Genomic DNA, 27,727 nt, shown 5'->3' with positions numbered 1-27,727 from the left:
CACTGTTCAGTCGAGAATTTCCCAAAGCCCTATTTTCTTGCCTGGGGGAAACTGCAAGGCCAGGCATGATCTGCATTCAAGTATCACTTGCCCTTAGTCAACATGGTATCCTGAACGGCTTCAGAAAAGGGATCTGGGGCGGGGGACCCTAAAAACAAACAACGCCCCCGCCCATCTGCTGACCTTAGTCAAAATGGCTACCTTTGGCGTCGTTTCATAAGTATGCGCATGCGTGGTTCTGGCCCCGCCCCCTCCACCCCGTGGCGCTGATACGTGCGTCGCAGCGTAGAGGGATAGCGCGGGAGGAATAAATTTCTCTGTGATTGGTTGGTGCAGGATTTCAAACCCGAGCTGGAGGCGCGTCGCCCCTCTGCCGTTGGGTGAGGCGCGGAGGGAAGTAAGTGGAAGGCGGCCCAAGTGGGGCCAGGCGGACCCGGCCAGGTGGGCGCTAGGGGCTGCGAGAACAGGTGCGTCTGACTCTGGGTGTGTGGTAGGAGGGAGAGTGTCCGAGGTGGTGAGCCGTGGCCACCGCGGATTCAGGGAGAAGACCGCCACCTACAGCCCCTGCTGTGGGGCTCTCCTCGGGCCGGGGGAGGCAGCGGCCCGAATGGGCGGTGGCTGGGAGTGGAGGGCTTCTTTCTCCTAGCTGTGCTTTGCGGAAAGCTGGGGGCGTCTTCTTGAGGTGGTGGCTTGAACAGGGCAGGAACCACCCCCAAGAAGTGACTTTCACTTAAATACAGAGTTTGGGAGTGGGTGGGGTAATACCCCCATTCTCTTTGGAAGAGCAAGGCGTTTTGGAAGGGAGAAGCCCTGGTATTTGAGAGGCCGGGGCGGCTTGAAGGGCAGCCTCTCTCCCTTGTGGGCTGTGTGTATCCAGGTAGGCCGGCCGAGGCAATGACATCTTGCCCGTCCCATTCTAATTCTTAGCCTTAGGAAAAACGAGGCCTTACTTTTACAATTTCACGTACGTTTCTCTTCACTGAATTTCGTTCGTAGGCGGAGGGAGTGTTGAGCAATGTGGGGTGGGTGAGAAGATAAGCCCTTTTTTTTTTTTCTTTTTTAAGAAATGTCATTATCATTCCCTTGAATGTGTGGGGTGAGCTTTTCGAGTTATTGAAAGTGTTTAGAGAAGGCGCCTTTCCTATAGCTTAATCATTCAACAGATATTTAATCAGTGCATAATATAAGTACAGTACAATCTTATTTAGCCTTAAAGGAGCTTGCACTTTTTTTGGGCTGATAGAACTTAAGATAACTGAGGTGAATCTAGTAGGCCTCTACACTATTGAGTATACTGTACATTCGTATAGCCCTTTAGAAAATAGTTTGGCAATATTTATCAAGAGCTATTAGAGGTTTTGACCTTGCGATAGAGTAATCCCAGCCTTGGAAATCTACTCTAAGGAATACAGCCACCTAAAGAAAAAAACCTGTTCACAGTGATGTTCAGTTCATTCATTCAGTGAATGTATATTGATCATTTGCCAAATGTCAGGCCCTATTCTGAGTACAGGGGCTCAGCAGTGAACAGAACAGACAAAAATCCGTGCATTCTTAGAATTTAAACTGTTGGGGAGGCAGACAATAAACAAATAAGTTAATATGTAAGTATGTTAGATGAAGGTAAGTGTTTTGGAGGAAAATAAAGCAGAGAAATGTTGAGGGTAAAGGCTGGAATTGAAAATTGGGTAGTTAGGAAAGACCTTAATGAGAAAATGACATTTGAATAAATCCCTGAAGGAGGTGAGGGAGTGACCATACAAAAAATTCCATAGATGTAACTGAAAAACTGAAAATTACATTAATATCCAAAGAAGAGAATGGTTAAATAATTGTTAATCAACTTCTTGTAACTTAATGGAAACATGGTGGAGAAAAGCAAAACACAACATTGTATCAATCTATGGTTGCAATATTATGAGATATAAGTATATAGAGGCCAAAGATTAGATAAGGAGATGCATATAATTGTTTAGGGTGGTGAGGTTTTTGTTTCACTGTTAAAAAGCATTAATTTTTTTTGAACTTAGAAAATTCACAGTTGAAGCAATGGTTTATATCTGCCAAATGAATATTATTGATAATAGAGATAATTTTGGACTGAAATTGTTAAGGAATGCTTTAGTGAATTGATAAGACACTAGACCTTGAAGAATGGAACCCTGCAGGATGGGAAGAATCCACAGAATAAGAAGGAAAAAAAGAGACCTTAGTATACTAAACTGGTAATAATTTTCCAAGAAATAATAATTCAACTCCTCTTTTTATTTTAGTCTTCATTCACATTGGACTGAGAACATTCTTTTTACTCTTTCTGCAATTTATTTGTTCATAAGAACATTTGGTTTCAAGATATTCCTTCTGTCTGCCAGGTGTATAGAGGCTTCTGATACAGTAAAGCAGAAGCTGGACGTTTAGGAAAAAGAATTGCTCTGAAATGCTTTCATATGAAAGAATCTTGTAGTATTGAGACTGTCTCAGGAGATGGTTTTCTTTGGCAGTGGAAAACCTGTATTGCTGAATTCTTGGGAATCTCCAGATTGAGTAATGTTTGTGAGAATGTTTTTCATTAAAACTCTTTCCTGGAAAACTCAGACAACCTTCCATTGCTTTGTCTTACAATATTTAACACCCTTGATGCTTCTAAAACGTGATGTATAGATCTCTTAATAATGTTGTTTCTAGGAGGAAGAAGAGGATAGAGCCTTTTCCCAGGATACTCTGCAGTTAAGATCTGTAATAGTCTGTTATTCTGAAGGACGATGTCTGTCTCTTGGCTGGGTGATTGAAATTAAATTGGGGACTCAAAGCAATCACATCAAGCTGAGACTCTTTCCTGGTGATGTGAAATTGCTCCCTCAGGGATACTCACAGATTGGGAGGCTGTAACATAGTGACTTCTCCACCTCTGGGGCTTCTCATCAATAACAACTGAGATTCTCTAGCACCTTTTTGTTTAAAGTGCTCCGCAAACTGATTTCCTTGCTACACACAGGGATCATTTCAGCTTTCCCAAAAGGCAGCGGCCTCGGTAGTGAAAAGTGACAGCTGTTTTACAGCTGCAGAGCAATGTACTACAATATGACTTTGTTTTTGTTTCCTTTCACATTAGTGTATCTCCTAGCTATGGAACTAAATAATAAAGGGGGAGAAATAAAGAGTGTTCATGTGGGTGAAAATGTGACCCAACAGGAAAATTAAGACCATTTTTAATTGACATTGAATAGGATGAGTAAATTTTAGCTTTTTGAGTTACAATTTGGCTGAGATATCAGAGTTAGTACTGATGCAGAAAGATATTTTTGTCATCTATAAATAATTCCCGAATGTCACTTCTATAGAACATTAATAAAAATACATGGTCCCCTGGCATATAAAGAGAAGAGGATTATATTTTGCTAGTGCCGTTTTTGGATTACCCTAAGTAAACCTGTGTTAGAGGAAAAGCTATTTTCAGATGCTACAAGCCTCATGTAAGACAGCTTGCTGAAGAGCCTAGACCTGGTCAAATTTTGCTATCTTCTCCATTCTCTTGGTCTGGGTTCCAGCTATGATTTGGTAATCACTGGGGTAGGATGTAAATAACAATTATCAGGCCAAAACAAAAAACAAAAAAAATGTCATACCCCCTATAATACCCTATAGTAAGGTTCAATTTATACATTATAAAACTTTTACCTACGTGTATTGATGCTATCCTGTGAGGTAAATAGGCCAAGTGTTATTGTTCCCGCTTATAAATGAGTCTCAGAATTCGACTTACCCCAGGTTATACTAGCAAATAGAAGAACTAAAACTTTATCGCAGGGCTTCTGTCCAAGCCACACCTTTTTTAAACTGTTGTTTCAGTTTTCATCTTTATTACACATTGAAGTTCAGATAGAATGGAAATTCTTTTAACAATAGACTCATGGGTGTGTGTATGTGTTCTCTGGTTTCCATTTATCATTTATTTATTTAGTAAATTCTATGCCCAACGTGGGGCTCCCACCCATGACCCTGAGATCAAGAGTAAGACCCTGACTGAGCCAGTCAGGCACCCCTATCAAATATTTATTTTTAAATATTGAGTGTGTATAATACAATAGCGCCAAAGGTAACGTTTCTCCTCTCACATATACAGTCTGCCTGGGATATAGGGTAGAAATGTGGTAAAGTTAAAGTAGAGGGCAAGGTGTATGTGTCTGAGTGCCAACTGAGCAAAGCAGTGGGGGAAAGGTCAGTTGAAGTGAATGATGACCGCCTGCCAAGTGATTAGGGGTTGGGTAGAGAACATGAGAGAAAAGTCCACAGGTATGATGATGATACTTGTCAGAAAGAGAGGAACTTACGGTGATTCTGAGGTTTGGAACTGAGTGAATGATAAGGAAATCAAAATTGGGAGTTGGTAGAGTAGGTCAGTGGGTAGAGTAGTTGCTAATATATATGATGGGGAAGGATAGAGCGAAGGCTCAGAATCAAGCTTCCCCTCCAGGGCATCCTAAGCAAATTAAGACCTACAGGACTGCAGTTAGGAGAGAGGCTGGAGTGGGATGGGCTATCATCTGGAGAGGATGGTTTTGATAAGTTCTTCGAAAGATTTTCCCAGGACACTCTGCAGGATTGATTGAATTTTAGGGAATATCTGGTGTTGAGAGGGAAGAATAGAAAAAAATCCATAAACCCTTCGTAAAACTCTAAATCTGGAGACTCTGATGGTCTGAGAGTTGAGGGTTACCCTCTGTTGTTTTATAGCAGAGCACTGGGAGTTCAGTTAGACATCTGCCTCCTGGGTACCAGGCATCATGTTTGGACAATAATGTCGATGGAGGTAGTTGTATGAGATAAACCGTTACTACAATGAGCAGATGTCCCCAGGTAGGTTCTCTGTGTCTTTAGTCTTTTTAGGCATCTGGTTGTGTTTTCAAGAGCGTACCTCCCCACAACCCTCACTCTAGGGAGTGGTTTGCACAAAGAACATAGGCGAGAAGAATAGTGGGCTAGAGGAACTTGAGGAAATGTGAGAATTTCTTTTAAAGGGGACAAAGAATCAGGTTGTTGTATTGTCATTTAAAACATCAAACCTTCTGATTTTTTTTTTTTTAACAACCAGTTTTTAATACTCTAGTTGCACTGTGAAATCTTCCTTTTTCTGCATTCTTGGGCAGTTAGAAGTTTTCCTATGTGCGGAGCTCACAGTCTTAGAGTCTCAGAATGTATAGATGACTGCTGAGATAATGGAAATCAGTGCCCTACATTAAAACGGATCAGTCTCTTCCCATTTTTACTGGAGCCAAAGGAAATCATCATTTGAATAAACTACTTAGTGCCCTGCTCCTGCCCTATAGCATTTGGGTGTATGTGCCTGTTTTGTCATACTCTTAAATCCACGGGCATCTCCACAACTTCCAGATCTCTTCCTGCCGGTTTTAATGCTATTCTTTTAGTTTTGTTCTTAGTTTAGAGAAAGATCTTTGTAATAAATTTGTTAGTCTGGTTGCTTAGCAGCTCACTGTGATTATGTAGCTTGGAACAGATACATTGCCATTTGAAAATCTTGGTTTCCGGCCCTGATTCAGGTATACGTTGCCTCCAAGCTTAGAATTGAAAGGTTTTTGGCTATTAGACCAATCATCGTTTGAGTACAAATGAATAACTCTTGTAGCATTTAGTAGATAATATTTTATGTTTATATATTCCTTTGTCCTTCGTGGGTTTCGGTTGTTTTTTTTTAACTCTGTTCTATCCTCATAGGTTATGGTACAATCTTATAAACATTGTAAAATCACTAAACCTTCATAAAAGAGTTATTTCTTTTCTTTTTTTTTCCTAAAGAATTTATTTATTTATTTATTTATTTATTTATTTATTTATCTATCTATTTTTGACAGAGCGAGAGCACAAGCAGGCAGAGCTGCAGGCAGAGGGAGAGGGAGAAGCAGGCTCCCAGCTGAGCAGGGAGCCAGACACAGGGCTCCATCCCAGGACCCTGGGATCATGCCCTCAGCCCAAGGCAGATGTTCAACCAACTGAGCCACCCTGGCGCCCCCATAAAAGAGTTCTTAAAATTTTATTTAGATGCATGAAATAAGGGCCTAGACTAGAATGTCGAAGGGTGATTTGGAGAAACACAAGAATCCTTTAATGGTATTTCTAAGGACATTCAATTTTCAAATGAAATTTATTTTTTGTTTCATTTCCTTGATAATTTTTGTAACGTCCAGTTGATGTCTTTTTTTCTTGACTGTTAAATGAAGATCTTATTTCCTCAAAGTGTTTCCAGTTAAAGTCTATTCAGAACAGAACTGTCGGTAAGGACACCGTTTTTGCTGTGATATCAGCAGGTCTTGGGGGGAAATATGAAGCCAGAAATTCACTATACAGAACACAGTAGCAAATGATTTTTTTCCTTTGCCCTTCTAACTGTGAAGGTGGTGTATTGTCTCCTTGATGCCAGAATGTGGTACAACATAATCCTTTGCCTATACTTAGTATAAATTTATTAGACATAGTCCCTGCACACAGTCCAGCAGAGAGCCCTGCATTACAGAAATAATTCTTGTGCTGCTGAGGTGGCGATTTCCTCACTTAATCACTCGTGTGACGTCATCTGTGCCGTTGGTAGGAAATGTGCTGACCATGTGCTGCATTTTAAAAGGCAGTTGCAATAAGGGTACTAGCTAAAAATGAAATTAAAAATAAACCTTTCAAGTTGTGCTGGAGGTCTTCAAAGTCCAGAAGGGTTAAAGTGGCAAAAGCATTATATTAATCAATAGACTAAGAGCCACATTTTATAGTTGGTCACCTCGTAATCAGCTGACATGCTTGTCCTTAATTGCTTTCCTCACAGCTCCAGAGTGATTGCAGAGTGGAGGAAAAGACGTAGGCAGGAAGGGTGTGTTATATTTGGAGGTCTGAAATGCTTTTCTGATTTTCAAATGAGTGTTAAACATTCCAACTTTGTTTTTGTAATAAAGATAGTACAAAACACTGATCGTTGGCTTGAGATCCTTATAATGGTAGCTTACAAATGGAAGAGTCCAGATGTTAGTCACTGATGGCTGTGTGGGATTGCTGCTGAATCTTTTGTCTGGGGGAGAAGGCAGGACCCCTAATGTATATTTGATTTCTTGGCAGAAAGATGGATACGACGATGCTGAATTTGCGGAATCTGTTTGAGCAGCTTGTACGCCGGGTGGAGATTCTCAGTGAAGGAAATGAACTCCGTAAGTCATCCTGAGCTGGCCTGCATGAGGAGAAAAAACAGTTTTCAGATTTGGGTTTTCTGCAAAGCTGAAGTGTATTCCAATCTTAAAATTGTTTTTCATTTGGGCTTCCTAAAAAGAAAATGACGGTCACTTATCCATGCTCAAAGCTTAATGGACACTCATTCTAACTGGTCACTTTTTTCTATAGTTGTTCTTAAGTGGGTGCACCCAGATTGCTTTCATTATCAAGATTCTCTTTCCATTGACTATTTGGCATTAGTTGCCAATTCACGTTCATACCAAGAACTGGGTAAAATCTGAAGTTCCAAGGATGTTGCTTCTTTCTTTAGAGTGGTGGTTGTCTATATTTTTTATCCTGGGCTTTCCCTCTGTGCTATACGTTTTCAGTTGAAGAGGAGAAAAACGTCATAATTTCTTTTTGAAGAAGGGACTATTCATCTGCTTTCATCTATTTCATGTATTTGATTCTTTTTTTTTTTTTAAAGATTTTATTTATTTATGTGACAGAGAGACAGCCAGCGAGACAGGGAACACAGCAGGGGAGAGGGAGAGGAAGAGGCAGGCTCCCACCCGAGGAGCCCGATGTGGGACTCGATCCTGGAACGCCGGGATCACGCCCTGAGCTGAAGGCAGACGCTTAAGGACTGCGCTACCCAGGCGCCCCCCTCATGTATTTGATTCTTAGTAAGAAATTGGGTAGAGAGCTGGGGAGAAGAAGGAGGTGGTGATAGAATGGTGGTCTGGGAAGTAGATTAGTGAAGAAGGAGGGGGGCTGATGGCCCTGACTTAAGTAATCTAAGGAATTATTATTTTTTATCAGCTTTTCTTTGGGTTGCCATCGTCTTCCATTTCAGATTTTCATTAATACCTAATTTAGTAATCATTGCTCTTAAGTCAGCCTCTGGTATAAAAGTAATGGAAGAACTGTGTCTCCAACTTTTTTTTTTTTTTTTTTAAGATCTTCACAGTACTTAGTATGGTGTCCTGCTTATGCCATTCAGCATTTCCTTTAATTTGATGTTTTTAATAGCTCTTATCCATTTACAGGCCTTTTAAAACAATATTCTATTTTCTCTTAATAGCTGTTGCATGACCCTATCATCTGATACCAGCTCAGTAACCATGATGGCATACTAATTAGGCTTCTCTTTGAGGTCACATCATCTCAGATGGATTACTTTGGAGCCCAGTGGGGAAGAGTATTGGATAAGAGATCTTAAAATTCAGGCTCATTCAGCAAATATTTAGCAAGAACCTAAAACAGCTTCTAGCACATGTTGAGTTGAGGGGAAGGGATGACTAAATGCGCTCATGGACAAAAGTAGGTGGAGCCGTAGATGTGGGGCGAGATCCCAACAGACACAGACGAAAGAGGGCATTTAGGGTAGAGGCAAGCGAGTGTGGGGCTTGAGGGGAGTAGGAGTAAGGGGGGAGTGGCATAATCAGAGCAGAGCTTTTGGAAGATGACCCTGGCAGAGGGGGATGGTGGGAGACCGATGAGGACGTGCTTGCCGTGGTTCAGGGCAGAGGCAGAAGGAGCCCTAGCTGGAATGGTGTTTATGAAGACGGAAGTCAGGGGAAATGGGTAGAAGAGACTGTGATAAGATTTCTACGAGGAGGCAGCCAACAGGATGTTGGGGCAGAGGGAGGAATCTGAGGTTTGGAGTCTCAATAACTAGTACAGGCTTTCAACTTATTTCTGTGTCTATTTCTCCATCTGTAAAATAGGAATTCAAATGTCTTTATCTTTGAGGGAGTGCTGTGAGTGTTTGGGGATAAAAACAAGATACTAGTTAGTTGTGAAAATACTTTGGAATAATTATGCCAAAAAAAATAGATATCTATTTTTACAAGTATCCTTGCTTTATAAACACATTTCTATCTTCCCATTGATTCCTGTTATAAAATAGAGGTTTGTTTTGCCTCCCTCTCCAGATCCCTAACTTGGAATGTTGGCTTTTGAGGAAATAGAGTGGCTTCATGTTTTCTAGACTCTAGAATCTCCTTTCTACAACCATCTCAGTCTCTGTCCTCTTCTTTGATCCTAGGAATTCCTCCCATGATTAAGTATCCTGACTTCTTATTCTTGTCTTCCGTCAGTTACTTCATTCTTCTCTCTCCTTTTTGTATAGGTTTGTTCATCTTGTTGTTTTTAGCTAAGCCCAAGGTTCCTGAAAGATCAGAGTGAAGGTTAATATTCAAATAAAATGACTTTAATAACCTACTTACCTTTGATTTCCCCAGTCTACATTGTTTTTATCTTCTATTCTTATTGTGAGCTGCCTGAATATTTTTTATGCCCTTGGTGTGTAAATTGGGAATAAATATAACTTAATTTTTATCAGGTACCTGTTGTGTGCCGACACAATGCTAGGTTTGTGTTATGCTGTATACAGTAGGTGATACTACAGTGTATATGACTTGGTGCCTATCTTCAAGAAGATTATGGTATTTAAGTTTCAGAGATAGGTTTCTTATGAAACAGAAGATTACAGTGTCAAGATATATGCTTTTGGGAAGTATAGAAAAACGTAATGTGGAACAAACAGATTAGGAAAGGATTCATAGAACAGATGGGACTAGAAGAATGGATACATAAAGAAGAGTGTAGGTAGAGCATTCTGTTTGGAGTACACAGCTTGATCACAAGGGAGAAGGCAGAAATAAGCATGGGTCTGTTCTGGGAGCGGGGACAAGAAAGGGTATTGTGTAGTGGTGGGAGGTAAGTTTGAATAGACTGGTGAGGTGGGCTTGGATGCCTGGAGTTTAAATTTGATCTAAAGAGCAATTCACGGGGCGCCTGGGTGGCTCCGTTGTTGAGCATCTGCCTTCAGCTCAGGGCGTGATCCTGGCGTTCCGGGATCGAGCCCCACATCAGGCTCCTCCGCTATGAGCCTGCTTCTTCCTCTCCCACTCCCCCTGCTTGTGTTCCCTCTGTCGCTGGCTGTCTCTCTCTGTCAAATAAATAAATAAAATCTTAAAAAAAAATAAAAAGAAAATAAAGAGCAATTCTTCATTTATTTGTTCAATGAATATGTAAGTGCCTACTGTGTGCTATAAGGCACTGGAGATAAAAGAGACACAACGCCCTTGTCCTTAAGAAGCTTAGAGAGTGGTGGGGAAAACAAAGGGAAGAGCCTATGCAAAGGCCCCAGGAGGAGTGAGCTGAGAAAACAAGATCTCTGGGATGGTTTTTTTTTTTTTTTTAAAGATTTTATTTATTTATTTGACAGAGATAGAGACAGCCAGCGAGAGAGGGAACACAAGCAGGGGGAGTGGGAGAGGAAGAAGCAGGCTCACAGTGGAGGAGCCTGATGTGGGGCTCGATCCCATAACGCCGGGATCACGCCCTGAGCCGAAGGCAGGCGCTTAACCGCTATGCCACCCAGGCGCCCCTCTGGGATGGTTTTAATCTATTTGCTGAACTATGAACCAAATCCTGTTTTGTTTTGTTTTTAATGAATCAGAGATTATCCTCAATTTGTTTTCAGGAAATTTCCCTTAATTGCTTTTTGATAGATTCATTTTATAGTTTAATATATACATAACTTTTTAAGGGAAGTAATTTGAAGTTAATAAATCTTTTGAACGTGTATGTACTTCATGAAGGGGGCTGGTACCAAGTTGGAATTGTGATTCACAAACTGACCCAAAAAATGCCATGTTTTTTGATCTCCAGTATCAGAATTTTTCCTGATCTGTGATCTAATGTGCCGTTTTGACCCATCCTAGCAAACTTCATAACAGAATTGTACCTAAGTAATATCTTAGGTATGCAAATGTTCTGGTTTGGTCTAATATAAACCAAGTTGAATCATCCATACTATTAAAATAGGAACTGTCCTGGAGATGAACTGATACTTTATTTGATCTGAGTTCCATCGTCCAGTTCAGATAGACTTATATGCCAATTAACAATTAATAGGGATTAAACCCCAAATTTAATAAGATTTATCAAGTATGTCCCTGGGGCGCTTGGGTGGCTCAGGTCATGATCTCAGGATCCTGGGATGGACCCCCACATCAGGCTCCCTACTCAGCAGGGAGTCTGCTTCTCCCTCTCCTTCTGTCCCTCCCCCCCACTTCTGCTCTCTCTCTCTCTCAAATAAATTTAAAGAATCTTTTTTTTTTTAAAGGAGTGTCCTAAAGAACAAATGAGCAAAATTAGGTCCAATGGAAATCTTGTTCATTCTCAAAATTGTTTTTCAATTCAGTAGATATTTGAGTGTGTATGTGGCACCATATTTAGAAACATTTAATTGACCACAGTGTGGAGCTAGAAAGTTTTTAGACGTGTAGTTGAAAAGTATATTTCTTGTGTTTTATATTTTTGAAATCGAAGTACCATTACATACATCAGAAAAGTACACGAATCCTAAGTGGGGTACTTGATGAATTGCCAGAGTGAACATGGCTAAGAACCAGCTCTTTAAAAAAAATTTTTGTGAATCTGCATTGTTGAAATAGTTTAATTGGCAAAAGGATGTATTTTCTTTTTCTTTAAATTAAGAAGGAAAAAATTTAGTTATGTGTTCTAAACTTAACAAAACGAACATACTATTTAAAGCTATTTGAATTGCAGCCGTATATATATCTGTGTGTATGTATGTGTGTGTATATATATTTATTTTTGATAGTTGCATCGTCTAAGGTAACTAGGTCATAATATCCTGTTCTGCTGAAACCTGTTATTTGTTACAAACTGAAGTGTCCTTATACATAAGACTTGCTTTCTCCAGATTGAATTGGCATCCTAATTTGTAAGTTTGAAATTCAAATTATTAAGACTGAAAAGGGCACTCTATTCATTGCTTCTGTGTTCTCAGGTTAAATTCAATTAGGAAAAGTGCCCTTACTACCCAAGAATCGGCTAGCTTTGTGTGCCTGTGGCCTAGTTTCAGCTGTAAACTGGGTTAGTTTGGCCAGCAGCAGATGTACACCTTGGGAACTTCCTCCGTGGAGGTGGTGGGGAGTGATGCCTAGAGATAGATCGAGGGTAACGAGAAAATAGGAAGGCACTGTAGAACAGTCTTTGCCAATAGCAGGTGGCAAGTGTGAACGCCACCAGGGTCATCATGCTTTGAGGCACTGCCTTGGAAGTGATGCACTCTCTGCAGACACGTGGAAAGAGTCCACATTCCGCCATCGGTGACTCACCCGAAGTTAGTATGATCTGTTCTTACTGTGTCTTTCCTGCTGAAATGTTTATACACCCTTCAGGGCAGTGTTAAACAGCACAAGCAAATTGGCTCTTTACTTTCAAATCAATATTTGTATAATTATATAGTTGAATGGAATTGCAGGCCTAGACATCTATAATATTAATCTACATCTACTGGAGCATATTATAGCAGTTATATTTGAATTTGCTGTTTAACGTCTCTCTGGCACAGCAATGCGTGACTCTAAAGGAGGCTGTTTTTGTTTTATAGCTGTAACTGTCCTGGTGCGTGACAGCTGCCCCAGAGGTATCCCCCTTTGATTGCCTTCTGTTCAGGAGCTTCCAGTGTTGGTATTACATCTGGAGCCAGGTGACTAATGAGTTCCTTATTCCGTAGCAGATGCCACTGGCTAAGCCAAAGTGAGTGGCCTATCGAAACCGGAATTGCTCTCCACAAAGCTGTCGTGCAGGGTGATGAACATATATCCAGGGTCGTCTCCTGGTTATTTTCAGCTGGCTTTGCCCCGAGTTTAGCTGGTCCCTTAATTATATATTTGGAGGAAAACTAACTAGAGGACTCAATTGTTAGAACATTAGGACTGTGTTTGCTCCAATTATTGAAGTTTCCCCCTTTCCTTAGAATTCATCCAATTGGCAAAGGACTTTGAAGATTTCCGTAAAAAGTGGCAGAGAACAGACCACGAGCTGGGGAAGTACAAGGATCTTTTGATGAAAGCCGAGACCGAGCGCAGCGCGCTGGGTGTTAAACTGAAGCACGCACGCAACCAGGTGGATGTCGAGATCAAACGGAGACAGCGAGCCGAGGCCGACTGCGAGAAGCTGGTGTGTATTGTTCTCTACGCCGGAACTGTGGCCATGGGGGGAGGGGCAGCATCATCTGGTCATGTTTCCACCTGCCAGCTATACTCAGTTTCTTCTTCCACGTTAAAGAACTAAAAGCAACCCGTCCATTGACAAGTTGGCCTTGACTGGAACCGAAATTGCATCGTAGGAATCCTGTTCAGCATAGGCTGAAATTTAAATTTTTTTTTCTCTTTTAGACTTGGAACTATGACTTAATAGATTTCAGATGAGAATTTAAATAATTAGGCAGGGAATGCCTAGCATGCTTGCTCTGTCACAAGACGTTGGCTGTCTCTCATGCCACCCAGAATATCCTCATCCTTTTGTCAATAGCTAGTACTTTGTTATTGATACAGGCAAGACAAGTCTAAGGTTTTGCATCATTACTGCTCCTAATTCAGGGTAAGGGGCTCGATGTATGTTGAGCAGTGTGACTAACGTGGAACACTATCATTTTGATGTACCAGCGTGGGTCATGGTACAAAGGAAAGCCTTTTCGAGGAGGCACTAATCCATCTTGGTACAGTGTTAAATGCCTCAGTAAGCTCAAATTGACTGGTTCCAGTGTGTCACAGCTTTGTATCCATTTTAATGCATTTTGCTCCACCATTTAGAAAGGTGGGTGGCTGCTTTGATCCATAGAGGAAGCCAATAATTGTCCTGATAAAATGACACTAAATTGTTTTTGCTATGCGAAATCTATTTTGGGACTCTTCATTTTGCAGTACTGTCTTGGATTAGCAGCTTGACCCAAAAGTCTTGTAGCAGAAAGCCCACTATTCTGGATGGAGTTCATTTTACCAGTCAGAAATCAGAGACACAATCTGGGCTTGATGTGAATTAATATGCTATCGGTGTAGCAGCCTTCCTGAAGGCTCATTTGCATAATGCTGTATTTTAATGTCTTCTGGTCTGCCTGTCCCATAAATTTGAGGTGAAGCTTTCTCTCCTGGTTAGTTAGGATGTTTTACTCTGCTTTGGTCTGCAGGAAAGGCAGATTCAGCTGATTCGGGAGATGCTCATGTGTGACACATCTGGCAGCATTCAGCTAAGCGAGGAGCAGAAATCAGCCCTGGCTTTTCTCAACAGAGGCCAGCCGTCCAGCGGCAATGCTGGGGGCAAAAGGTGGGGAAACCGCATCTGCTGTTATCTGATCACGAGCAGCGCCGCCGTCAGAAGTTCTTGTTATCCGAACTCTCAAATAGACTGTTTCTGGAATGTGTGCTGAATAAAGCAGAAAAAGACTTGGGAGGAAGGGTGGGTGGGAAATAAAGGCACAAGGGCCTCCCAATTTCTTTTATCTTCTTTTGTGTTTGATCTTTCCTTAGGATGTTGTTTCACCGTGGGTAAAATTTTGATGTTGGTGCTAAATTACACATCAAGAACTGATCCCGCTCATTGCTAAGAAAACGAAAGGTGAAAGTGGCAGTTCAGCAGTACTTTCAGTGTTTACTCTCCAGAGAGCTCTTGCGGCTCTTCTGGTTTCAAAGGCCTTCTGTGAGCCAAGACCAGACAATAACTTTGGGTCCCCTGCATCACTATTTAAAAGAGTCTCACCCAGGCCTTGAATTGAACACCCCCAATACAATACGTAGGGAAAGGTCAGCACTCTTAGAGCTATTTATTTTGTTGCCTGGTTGTTTTATGGGGAATCTTTATCACTGAGGAGTTATATGGGCTTAATTTCTTCAAAAGCTAATGCTGGGTGATACTCCTTCTTGTAGAAAGCAACCACAATTGGGATCAGATTAAACTTCACTCTTCCTTCAGCCTGTGCATTTTTAGTAGCCTTCTCAGCAGGGAGTAGCACCCATGCTCCTGACTGTAACTTTCAACTGCTGCTGTGAGGTCTTTGCCGAAAAAGCAGCTGTGCTGCGTGTGTCCTCACGCGTGCACAGCCATGCTCTCCCATGGAAACCATAGCAAGCGGCCACCACGACTAGGCTTTGAACTTGTAATTGTCTCCCTAGGAAGGCACTGCTATGGAATTGCTCGTGTTACCTGACCACTGTGACTCATCTGGGCGTTCATGCATTTCACTTTCCAGAGTCTTCTGTATCTAATACTGTGTTGTTTCTCTCACCTAGGTTGTCAACTATTGACGAATCTGGTTCCATTTTATCTGATATCAGCTTTGACAAGACTGACGAATCTCTGGTAATAAACGTTTGATCTCTGAGAATTGTCTATTTTTCTTACCTCTTCTCCCTCAGGAATCTCTCTCCTGTTCTCCCTTCTGGAATTCCTTTATTACTGTTTTGTTTTGTTTTTTTTAAAGATTTTTATTTATTTATTTGACAGAGAGAGAGAGAGCACAAGCAGGGGGAGCAGCAGACAGAGGGAAAAGCAGGCTCTCTGCTGAGCAGGGAGCCCGATGTGGGGCTCGATCCCAGGACCGTGGGATCATGACCTGAGCTGAAGGCAGACACTTAACCGACTGAGCCATCCAGGCGCCTCCCCTTTATTACTGTTTTATTAGTTGATGTGTTACAGATTCTGAGCTAGCATTTTATTTTATTAACTAATTTATTTAAAGACTATTTATGAGAGACACAGAGAGCGCACAGTGCGGGGGAGGGAGAGGGAGAAGTGTCTTTTTTTTTTTTAAGGTGTCGTGGTTCTCCTCTTTTTTCTTTTCTATTTTTTTTTTAAAGATTTTATTTATTTATTTGACAGAGAGTGAGACAGCCAGCGAGAGAGGGAACACAAGAGGGGGAGTGGGAGAGGAAGAAGCAGGCTCTCAGCAGAGCAGAGAGCCCGATGTGGGGCTTGATCCCAGCACGCTGGGATCACGCCCTGAGCTGAAGGCAGACACTTAACCACTGAGCCACCCAGGCACCCCGAGAAAGTGTCTTTATGCAGACTCCACTGAGCGTGGAGCCGGACGCAGTGGGGCTCGATCTCAGGATCCTGAGATCATGACCTTAGCTAAAACCAAGAGTCAGACGCTTAACCAGCTGCACCACTCGGGCGTCCCTGAGCTAGCAATTTTTTTTTTTTTCAAGATTTTATTTATTTATTTGACAGAGAGAGAGCAAGAGAGGGAACACAAGGAGGGGGAGGGGGAGGGGGGGAAGCAAACTCGCGCTTGAGCAGGGAGCCCAATGCGGGGCTTGATCCCAGGATCCTGAGATCATAACCTGAGCCGAAGGCAGACGCTTAACGACTGAGCCACCCAGGCGCCCCATGAGCTAGCAATTTAAAATAAAAATCCACACAGGCCATAAGAGACTGGCTTATATATTTAGTTTCTGGAAGTGAGAATATAGAACTCAGGATTTGGTATGAGGTTAAATTTATTTAACGGATCTGTGAACTACATGTGCTAATTGACTGTATCGTGGCTTATTAAAAAGTCCCAGCTAGCAATAAAAAAAAATTAGCAAGATTCTACCCAGGCAGGGTTTATTTGCTGCCCTTGGAGAGAATAGACTTGTGCCTTATTTCAGAATTAGATTGGTTCTTGAAGAAAACTTAGTCATACTTCACAATTAGAAGGAAAGCAGCGCTCTGGAACTTCAGCCTGAAGACTGACAAAGTTTCCAGGCACTCTGTCATGCTTTGTTCCACAATGGTTAACTGGCTTAAACTCTTTGTCACCCTGCTTTGTGGGGTAGCACCCTTTTCTTAACTTACAGTGGTGTTTCTGCATAGAAGGTCATCTCCCGATATTTCAGTCTTTGATGTTCAGAGACTGGTGGTTTATTGGTTTGTGTATCTTTCCTGTTTTACTGGCTGAAAGCTAGCAAACAAAGCAATAAATCAGGAGGTTACTCGTGGCTAGTTTTCTGGTAGTGAAACAAGTGATGACTACTTGTTAATGTGGGCTAGGAGCGTTCTGTCCCAAATCAGTTTTGGGAGAAATCATTGCTATTTTATAGATATAAATAATAGGTGTCACCTTTTTGAAATAAGGGATGATATGAATAGGTCTGGGATATATTATAAAACTAGAACATATCAATAGCTGATTTTGGAGCTGGACCTACTTATGGTGTATCTGTTGTAATCCACACTGAACCAAATAATCAGGAGCTAAATTAAATTACTTGACCAGGAGTTGGAGCGATTAGATTTCACTTAGCTAAGCTACCATTGGCTCTGTACTACTGTTTCTGGGTTTTGTGATTTCAGGGATTATCAGGAGTAAGGAAGTCTCATGAATGTAAATGGTTAAAATAAGTGAAGTGAAACTAGAGCATGGTAAAACATATAATTCTTCAGTGGTGAATGTCTTTGTTGGGGCTCAAGGAAGATGGATGTTTGAGAAATGTAAAACCCGAACTACAACTTTTTAAGTGGCTACATTGTACAGAACGTTTGATTAGACTGCAGTCCCTTAAGAGTGAGAAGGACATCGAACCCGATCACTCTAGTGCCTGAGAGTCTGTGAGTTCCACAACTAACTACAGGAATAGTCAGAAATAAAGGACCAGGCACTGGAGATAATCACGACAGAAGCTGATTCTCTAACCTTTTCTTGCCTCTGTGGTATTGACTTCTGACTCTATTATAAGAGCTTCAATTTTGGGAAGAAAGCAAGTTAACTTACCATAGCTCTATAGCTCCGGCACTTGAGACCCTCCCTTCCCCCTCTCTCCGAATTGTAAGTTAGGCAGTCTAACTCAAAAAGCCTTTAAAGTTCTCTGAATTTATTTGCACGGGGTTTAGGGGAGCCCTAACCACAGAAAGAAATTAATACAATGTAATTGTCAACAGGATTGGGATTCTTCTTTGGTAAAGACTTTCAAACTGAAGAAGAGAGAAAAGAGGGTACGTATGGTTTTGTTTAGTTTTTGTTGTTGTTGTTGTTACAAAATTACAATAAAGGAGTTTTCTCTAGAAATTTTCCCATGATACAGCATTCCTGACATTGTTAAACACCTAATGCAAATGAATTCCTGCTGGGGGGCTGTATGGACCCTCCTCGAAGTAGTCACTCAGGACAGAATCCTGTCCTGTTTCACTGTTCTGGCTGCCTCAGTTCATTCAAGGAGTGGAAGAGGGTATACTTGAGTTTGTTTTGAGCTGCCATGGGAATTTTTATGCAGGACTTCAGTACTCTAATATACTGTTCAGATGAAATGTGTGTATAGTGGGATATGCAGAGCTCTGTGTGTGTGTGTGCTTGTTTACGGTACTTAATATGTTTCCAAAGACTGCATGTCCTTAGATAGGATTGCAGCTCTACTTTTTCTGGTGCTGTCATCTAAATTGTTTCTTTCAGGGCACTGAGGGCATTTTTGTGTTGGTACAACTTAAGCTTCATGTGGAAATAGAATGAGAGAGAGCATGTTGTTATTTACCATAGCACTGGTACCTAGGACTTGCACCCAAGTTGTCTAATGGAAAAGTTTTATCTTCTGTGCTTCAGATCTTCTGTTTGGCACTGAACTCCTTGGTCTTTGTCTCCTTTCCAGCGCTCTAGTAGCCGACAGTTCGTCGATGGTCCCCCTGGACCTGTAAAGAAGACTCGTTCCATTGGCTCCACAGTAGACCAGGTAAGAATAGTCAGGCCAAGAGAATTGTGGTTGTGAAACACATCAGAGGTTAGTGGCCCCAACCATTAAGAATTCTGAGTCAAGGGGCACCTGGGTGACTTTGTCGGTTAAGCATTTGACTTTGGCTCAGGTCACGATCTCGGGGTCCGGGGTCAAGTCCTGAGTTGGGCTCCTTGCTCGGTGGGGAATCTCCCTGTCCTCTCCCTCCCCTTCTGCCCCTCCCCCTGCTTGTGCTTGCTTTGTGTCCCTCAAATAAAATAAAATAAAATAAAATAAAATAAAATAAAATAAATAAAATAAATAGAATCCTGAGTCAACGCTGCAACGTTATTTTGAGAGAGAGATTTGGTGAGTTTTTCTCTGTCATAACAGTGTCCTTATCATCCATATGAATGAAATCACTCTGATTGAGTAAACCGTCAGCTTTGTATTTGATTCTTAGTTTCTTGTATATATGCCTCTGTGACCTATATTTCTGTTCTAAAGGATGAGGTTTCATCTGAGTGTTTTTGAGCTGGGGCTGCAAGTCCTGACCAAGATTCAGGAAATTTTCAGCCACTGCAAAATTACCCTATAGTAGAGGGGAAATTAGATTCATATGTTTGTCCTTCCCTCATTTCTACTTTTGTTTCAGGGGAATGAATCCATAGTTGCAAAAACTACAGTGACTGTTCCCAATGATGGTGGGCCCATCGAAGCTGTGTCCACAATTGAGACTGTGCCATACTGGACGAGAAGCCGAAGGAAAACAGGTCCGTTAGCTTTGTAGCTATACTGCCTGTGTAAAACAACTGGTAGAATTTGGGGAGACTTGGCTTTTTAGAGCCCTTTGAGGCAGGGATTGGATATTGTGGGTAGTTTTCTGCTGCCCCTTGCTGACGGCCGGAGCACCGTGCCATTCTCTACCTTTGGATTGCTAGCCTGGCCGACGCCACTCACACATAATATGTTATTCCTTTTTTTTTTTTAAAGATTTATTTATTTATTTGTGAGAGAGTGGGGGGGGAGGGGCAGAGGGAGAGGACCTTCAGGCAGATGCCCTGATGAGTGTGGAACTTGGGATCAAGCGGGGCTTGATCCCATGACCCATGAGAACCTGACCTGAGCCGAAACCCGGAGTCGGATGCTCAACTGACTAAGCCACCCAGGTGCCCCATAACTCATTATTCTTGAAATGATTTTTCTGCATAGCCATTGTAGTCACTTCTGATTATGGTTACAAATTACCGGTTGTCTACCAGTTATATGAAAGTCGGGGTTAAAATTCAGAAGGAACAAAAAATTAAAAAGCTTAAAGTTGCTTGTTTTCTAGGTACTTTACAACCTTGGAACAGCGACTCCACCTTGAGCAACAGGCAGCTGGAGCCAAGGACTGAGACAGAGAGTTCTGGCACTCCACAGAGTAGTGGAGGGATGCGCCTGCATGACTTTGTCTCTAAGACGGTAGATCTGTGATCTCTCTTTCTTCTTTTGGGCACACTGAATTTTTTGATTGTGAAAGTAATAGATACCAGGAACAGATTTAAATAACTTAGTGTTAGAAAGTTAAATGTCAGATCTCCTTCTTTCGGTTCCACTCTTCAGGGCTAACTACTGGTTACAGAGGGTGTCTAGCTTTCCATTCTGTGAGTAACATTACGTTAAAGCAGCTTTTCAGAAGCAGTTGTTGATGCTTTCTAGTGATACATATTTACATAGTAAGCTTGAATATAGCAGACTTTGCCTTTGTCCCATTGGATTTCCTCATAAAAACCCAAGCAACCTGAGGCTCCGAAGAGTTAACTGCCTTGTTTGGGCCACAGGACAGTCAGTGGCAGTGTTAACATGGCGATTTTGTGACTCCTCATCACCAGGTTCTTTCCGCTACTGTACGCTGCCCGCTTCCAGCTGGATGACCTTATGATGCAAATTACACGGCCTCTTTTGGCTTCTGTGTCCTTAGCTTAAAGAACAAAACCTACGTTACAGGATTATTGTGAGAATTACACAAGTATGTGTAAAGGGATTAGGAGGTTGTTTGGCACATACTAAGTGCTTAATAAATGTTGGTTGTTGATGATGGTAATTTTCTAATTCAGACCACTCTGTTATTTCCGTCCTCTTTCATCCCCAGGTTATTAAGCCTGAGTCTTGTGTTCCATGTGGAAAGCGGATAAAGTTTGGCAAGCTGTCTCTGAAGTGTCGAGACTGTCGTGTGGTCTCTCACCCAGAATGTCGGGACCGCTGTCCTCTTCCCTGCATTCCTACTCTGATAGGAACACCTGTCAAGATTGGAGAGGTAGGACCTGTGGGGGTCATCCTTGTGTTATGGCTTCTTTAGCTTTTTCAAAGCTTAATGTCAGTTTTTACCCTAAGATAGTTTTTCCCACGAATGATGAAGAGAAATGACCAAATCTTAACTTGCAGCCGAGTCCTGCTTGAGTTTGGTAACTTTTCTACACCAGACTTTCCTTCCTTCGTTCCACCCTCTCCCTTCTTCCCTACTCATCCTCCCTCCCTCCCTTTCCTTCTCTCCTTCCTTCTTCCTCCCTCCCCCTTCCATTCCTCCTCTTCTCTTCCTTCCCCTCCACATCCTATTCCTGTTTTATAAAATCCAAACATATACAGAAGTAGAGAGATTAGGATACCTAACCCCTGGTTCCTATCTCTCAACATCTGTGATTACTAGTTCATGTCCAATCTCGATTTATCAGTACCCGCATGTCCTCCTCCTGGCCCTGTCCAGTGAATTATCTTGAAACAAATACCAGCCATCATGTAATTTCATCTGTGAATGTACTTCCTCTTATGTTAGAGGTATCCCATATTAAGCTATTAAGATTAGAGTCCTTATTTCTAAAAACTGATTCAATCTATTAAGAAATTATTTATTGTACGAACAACATTAACAAGATTCAAAACAAAACGATTATGCTGCTGCCCAGCCCCTAGCAAATCAAATGTTGCTTTTCTTTAATCTTAACGGTTCTTATTCGTGTACGTGATTGGTTACAAATTTTCTCTACTCTGATAGAGAACCATGGAATTCTCCCCTACAGATAGGTTTGTGTCCTGAGCAACTGTGAGTTGTGTTAAATAATTTTTCTTACTTAAGAATAATTAAAGGGTAAAGAAAGTTTTCTTTTTTAGAATAATAAATTAGTTCACATTAAAGGCCGTACCTGTAATCTCATTATTGCTTGCTTTCTGAGGCCCTTGAGTAGAGGACAAGTGGGGGCAGAGTTGTAGCTAGTGGTCTTATTACTTGTTCATGCACGAGTGCGGTATATGTGACCCTAAATCCGTCCTGTAGTGGTTGTAGGAAAAATATAGCTGAGAGTCTCTGTTCTAATATATGCTTTTGGGAGTAGGAATTTATAAGTAAACATGATGTCCCAGCCTTAGTATTAGTTTGAAGATGGTTTTTCCTACTCGTCTTGATTTGCTGGTCTAAGTGGTATAAATAATAATTTAAAACTCTCCCTTTCCAGGGAATGCTGGCAGATTATGTGTCCCAGACTTCTCCAATGATCCCCTCCATTGTTGTCCATTGCGTAAATGAGATTGAGCAGAGAGGGCTGACTGAGGTAAGAGTCAACCTTCAGGGGTGCCTGGGTGGCTCGGTTAGTTAAGTGACCAACTCCTGATACCAGCTCAGGTCATCTGTGAGATCGAGCCTGTGTCAGTCTCCGAGTCGGATGTGGAATCTGCTTAAGATTCTCTCTCTCCCTCTCCCTCTGCCCTGCACTCTCAAAAAAAAAAAAAGTCTACCTTCAGAGAGCATGAATTTGTTATTGTGTTAATTTAGGACTTCTTAACTGAAAGTGTCACCTTGGTAATAGACAGGCCTGTATCGGATCTCCGGCTGTGACCGGACAGTAAAAGAGCTGAAAGAGAAATTCCTCAGAGTGAAAACAGTACCCCTCCTCAGCAAAGTGGATGATATCCACGCTATCTGTAGCCTCCTGAAGGACTTCCTCCGAAACCTCAAAGAACCCCTTCTGACCTTCCGGCTAAACAAGACTTTCATGGAGGCAGCAGGTAAGAGCAGATCTTAAAACTAGAATGTGAGTCCCCCAGGGGCGGGAATTTTTGGCTCTTCGTGTACCGCCCGGTCCAGTGCGTGCAACGTTGTGGATGACACACGCTCTGATGGGAGAATAACTATATCCGTGTTCTTGTGCCCGTCCTCTTCCTGTCAAACTGTATAGGCTACTAACTCGGGGTTTTTTGTTGTTTTTGGTCAAGTTTGAGGCTGTCCTTTTGAACTTGGAGCCATCTTTGATTCCTTTTCCCCACACCACATTTAATCCATTGACAAATCTTGTCAGCAAAGGTCTTGTAAAATTTATCTTAAAATTGAAATTTGCCACTCCTACTACTACCACTCTTGACATCTCTCATCCCGGAGTGAGAAAAGAACCTGCTAATTTTCCTCTTTCTGTTCTAGGCCCTCTACACTATGATCCTCAAACAGTATCTAGAGGGTTCCTTCTAAAATTTAAATTAGATGATGTCTCTTCTTTTTTTTTTTTTTTATTAACATATAATGTATTATTTGTTTCAGGGGTACAGGTCTGTGATTCATCAGTCTTACACAATTCACAGCGCTCACCATAGCACATACCCTCCCCAGTGTCCATCACCCAGCCACCCTCTCCCTCCACCCCCTCCCCTCCAGCAATCCTCAGTTTGTTTCCTGAGATTAAGAGTCACTTATGGTTTGTCTCCGTCTCTGGTTTCTTGTTTCATTTTTTCCTCTCTTCCCCTAGGATCCTCTGCCTTGTTTCTCAAATTCCATGTATCGGTGAGATCATATGCTAGTTGTCTTTCTCTGATTTATTTCTCTCAGCACAATACCCTCTAATTCCATCCACGTCATTGCAAATGGCAAGATTTCTTTTTTTGATGGCTGCATAATATTCCATTGTGGATATGTATACCACATCTTCTTTATCCGTTCTAGATGATGTCTCTTCCGTCCTTAGTATTCTCCAGTGACTTCCCAGTGCTCTCAGAATAAAATCCACAATCCTTCACATGGCCCCAAAGAACCCACCTGTAGGATCTGGCTCCTGGTTATGTCCCTAGCATCATTTCTCTCAACACCCTTCCCTTCTTTCTTTCTTCTCCCGTTAACGCTGGCATGCTTGCCGTTCTTAGCACCTAACCACGCCTACTCCCCTCTTCTTGCATTTGTTATTGTCTCAGCCTGGAATGTATTTGCATGATTTGCTCCTTTGTTACTTTCAGGTTTCTTTTTGGGTATCTTGTCCTCAGAAACACCTTTCCTGATCATCTTGTCCAAAATGACCGCTCCCATTACTTTCTAGCTTCTACTAAATAGCACTGCCTGATAGATACCTGCTTTTTGACTAACTCCTCCAATAGAATGTAAGTTCCATGAGGCAAGGTCTTTGTTTAATTCTGCTTTACCTGAGCACTTGGAATAGTACCAGGTCCATAGTAGGCCCCTGACCAGGGTTTATAAACGAACACCTTGGTAATTGTCACTGCAGCTGTGTGCCTGCCTTCCCAGCACACGGGTTGCTAGCTGCCTTCCCTAACTGCGGGAGCCGAGTTTTTTTAAGGGTTCTGATTTCTAATATTGAGCTGTTGGCCAGTGTCCTGCTTGTTAATGAAACCGGAGTTTGATGCAGTCATGAACCTAATCAGAAGTTTCAGGCGCTTACTGTATAGATGAGACTTTGTGGTCGATCACTTGGAAGCACGCTGTCAGGGGAAAGAAGTCTAGGCCTCTTGGTGTTTTCTTTTCATTTACAGAAATCACAGATGAGGACAACAGCATAGCTGCCATGTACCAGGCTGTCGGTGAACTGCCCCAGGCCAACAGAGACACACTGGCTTTCCTCATGATTCACCTGCAGAGGTGACTACAGCAGAAACTTGCTTCTGAGAGTTTGGGAATTTGCCACGGGGAACAGAACGTGGGTTGGGTGTTAGGGAGGGAACGTGAAGGGTGAATTCTTTTCTGGTAGATCTTATATTTTGGTCTGTGTTTAAGCGGAAGAGCAAGTCTTCTAATTGAATGTTCTCTTGCTTAGAGTGGCTCAGAGCCCAAACACTAAAATGGATGTGGCCAATCTGGCTAAAGTCTTTGGGCCTACCATCGTTGCCCATGCTGTGCCCAATCCAGATCCAGTGGTAATGTTACAGGACATCAAGCGTCAGCCCAAGGTAGGCAAGTGCACTATATCTATAACATATATAAACCCGTGTGACGGGATAACATGAGAGAGTGGTGAGAAGTAAGGCCCGAGCTTTGGAAGTGTGCTAACCTGTTCGGTGGCTGTTTAGGTGGTAGAGCGCCTGCTTTCCCTGCCCCTGGAATACTGGAGTCAGTTCATGATGGTGGAACAAGAGAACATTGACCCCATGCATGTGATTGAAAACTCAAATGCCTTTTCAACGCCACAGACACCAGATATTAAAGGTAAGGCCCGAGTTGTGTTTCCTTAAGGGACCTGACTCCCTCTCTGGTTTTTTGGCCATGTACCCTCCCCCTGCCTTTGCTAGAGCTGTTTGGAATTCATATTCTTCAATAAAAATTAAATTCATTATGAGGATTCTTACATTAAAAGAAAATCTGTACAGTTCTACCATTCTGACTTGTTTTTTCACTTTTATGGAACATGATTCTCCTTCTTTTCCTTATATAATATATGGATATTTTAAAAATATAGTAACAATTCAGAGATAATTTGATCTTATTTCACTTAGCATATTGTGAGAACTCTTTCTGTTACTATATAATTTTACCATTTTTATGGTTGTAAACTGTAATTTACTTAACATGTTCTATTGGGAATTGATGTTACTTTTTAGTTTTCGTAGTTATTAAATAGTGCTGCCGTCAGCATTATATGTATATACCTCTGTTTCCCCTAATGTTAAATTCCCAGGAGTGGGAATCGCTGAATTAAAGGGCTTGGACATTTTTATGTTTCACCAATTTGATTTCTTAAAGGCTTTTGCCAATTTGTATTGCCAACAGAAATGTCGGAGGTTGGTTTCTTCCGACTTTACTGGTGTTGGAGACTTGACCTCTCATTTTTGCAAGATCCTTTTTAAGAAAGAACGTTGTTTTTTCTAATGTAGGTAAGAATCGAGTGGTCAGACATTAGATCTGTGAGTGTTGGAGTTTGCGAATGGCCTAAATCAGGCAGCGAATGTCAACTGTTCATCGAGCAGTTGCCTGCGTAGTTCCAATGATAGACTGCCTGTCACAGATGATGGCCAAACTGATCGCTGTGACTTTGCTTGCGTCTCTAACCTTAGCTCTTAAGGGCTTCATGGGGTGTTCAGCTTAGAACTGGCCACCCACAAGGGTGCTTGCCTTTTTGCCCTTCCTTTAAAAATATGTCTTAACTTTGAAGTGAGTTTACTGGGGCCCGTGACCACTCCTGAGCATCAGCTTCTCAAGACGCCTTCGTCTAGTTCCCTGTCGCAGAGAGTGCGCTCCACCCTCACCAAGAACACGCCCAGGTATGTGGGACTGGCCGGCTTGGGAACTGAAAAAGGACTCTTTCCCGAGACCTCTCTTCCAGCATTCCGAAGCTTATTGAAGGGAAAAGTGAATGAGGCCTTAAGCTAGCAGCTAGCCATTAAAAGCTAATCTGGAGCCATAACGACACTTTTTGGAAAGGGTCTAAAGGTTTTGTTTCCCCTCTCTCATCTCACGTGACCAAAGAGTAGTTTGCAGGGTAGTTGTTGAGGGTTTCCTGTTTGTAGCTGGCAATGTCAAGTAACGTTAGAGTTGGTTATTTTTTTACCTTCTTTTCATAGAATACTTTTTTGGTTCATTCTCTGTAGATTTGGGAGCAAAAGCAAGTCTGCCACCAACCTAGGACGACAAGGCAACTTTTTTGCTTCTCCAATGCTCAAGTGAAGTCCCGTGTCCTGTTACTTGCCAGCGTTTACGACGGCGAGGAAGGGCGCACCTGTACTCATTACCACTTTTAGCATTCTCCAGGCTTTTAATCAAGTTTAATTGTGCATGGGGGTTTTATTAAAACTATATATATCTCCCTCTCTTTCTCCTCAAGGAATGTAATATCAACACCTTGTGCTGTCGTTGTTGGGAACTTTTAGATGGGAGCTCTGTACGGCGGTAGAAGGGAGAATTCGGAATTCATTGTGATTTGGGGGGTGGGGCGGCCAAGGGCGGCACATCCCTCTGGCTTAAAGCCAAATGCTGCTCATGGACTGATCTTTCTCTGGTGTTATTTAGAACTAATTTCCGTGAGACAATGACAGAAGCTGTACCTCTTTGGTGAGACTGACTTGTCTCAGGGTGGGAGGTGGGAGGGCAGGAGATTTAGGATGGCTCCTTCTGAGAACTTGGAGGTCCCCTTTCACCAGTAGGAGCTAAACTGTAACGTGGAGCTTTCATAAAGATGGGATAGGACGAGGACAGAACTAGTGATGGGGGTGTGCTTAGCTTTCATTCGGATTGAGTAGGTTTAATAGTGTTAAGTGGCACAACCTTGTAAAAGTGATATTGCACCCGATGGGCCTCTGGCTGGACTTCGGGGTTGGTTGGGGTCAAAGCCAGTTTGTATTTCAGCTGAATTCGTGCTGATGCTTGAGCCTGCTGTCCCCTTGTCCATTGGAGCCCTACTTCTAAAGGTCATATGCCGTCTATTTGGGGCCCCAGTTCACAATTAAGAGTAGGCCCTATGGGGAGATTGTCAATATTTTGTGTGGCAAGAAAAGTCACAGTCATTTTGTCTTTGCACTTTGGTTGCTAAACTCTTCCTATGGAACATAGCCACATCTAGATAAATATGAACTTTTTCTTTTATTAAAATTATTTCCAATGTCTATGAAAATGCTCTCTTCTGTAGAATGCTTTTGACCCATAGTGACCTTTGTCTGTAAAACACATATTTAGAATAATATTTGGAAAAAAAGTAAATTGTTTTTTCAGAAAGACTGCGAGGTTGGTTTTCTTGTCCTGGAAGGTAACCTTCAATGCCTTTTTAAAGAAAATA

General features: G+C 42.0%; 1 protein-coding gene across 3 annotated transcripts; it reads left to right on the top strand.

Moving 5' to 3' along the window:
• The first annotated feature begins 351 nt into the window (after positions 1 to 351).
• On the top strand, positions 352 to 27,727 carry RACGAP1 (Rac GTPase activating protein 1). 3 transcript variants are annotated; one of them, XM_008704559.2, is made up of 17 exons: positions 352 to 467; positions 7,117 to 7,205; positions 13,010 to 13,212; positions 14,222 to 14,358; positions 15,321 to 15,390; positions 17,953 to 18,006; positions 18,654 to 18,734; positions 19,369 to 19,486; positions 20,047 to 20,177; positions 20,848 to 21,012; positions 22,205 to 22,300; positions 22,556 to 22,754; positions 24,498 to 24,603; positions 24,779 to 24,911; positions 25,032 to 25,167; positions 26,111 to 26,219; positions 26,547 to 27,727. In XM_008704559.2, the coding sequence occupies exons 2-17, from the start codon at positions 7,121 to 7,123 to the stop codon at positions 26,620 to 26,622; spliced, it is 1,899 nt and encodes a 632-aa protein (XP_008702781.1). In that variant the 5' UTR covers positions 352 to 467; positions 7,117 to 7,120; the 3' UTR covers positions 26,623 to 27,727. The 3 variants fall into 3 exon arrangements, with proteins under 3 accessions (XP_008702781.1, XP_008702782.1, XP_040498364.1); XM_008704560.2 differs by having other exon boundaries at positions 408 to 467; positions 7,121 to 7,205; XM_040642430.1 differs by lacking the exon at positions 352 to 467 and having other exon boundaries at positions 6,162 to 7,205.

Source organism: Ursus maritimus, unplaced genomic scaffold (genome assembly GCF_017311325.1).
Source record: "Ursus maritimus isolate PB19 unplaced genomic scaffold, ASM1731132v1 scaffold_26, whole genome shotgun sequence".
NCBI lineage: Eukaryota > Metazoa > Chordata > Mammalia > Carnivora > Ursidae > Ursus > Ursus maritimus.
This window is presented reverse-complemented; position numbering and strand designations above follow the sequence as displayed.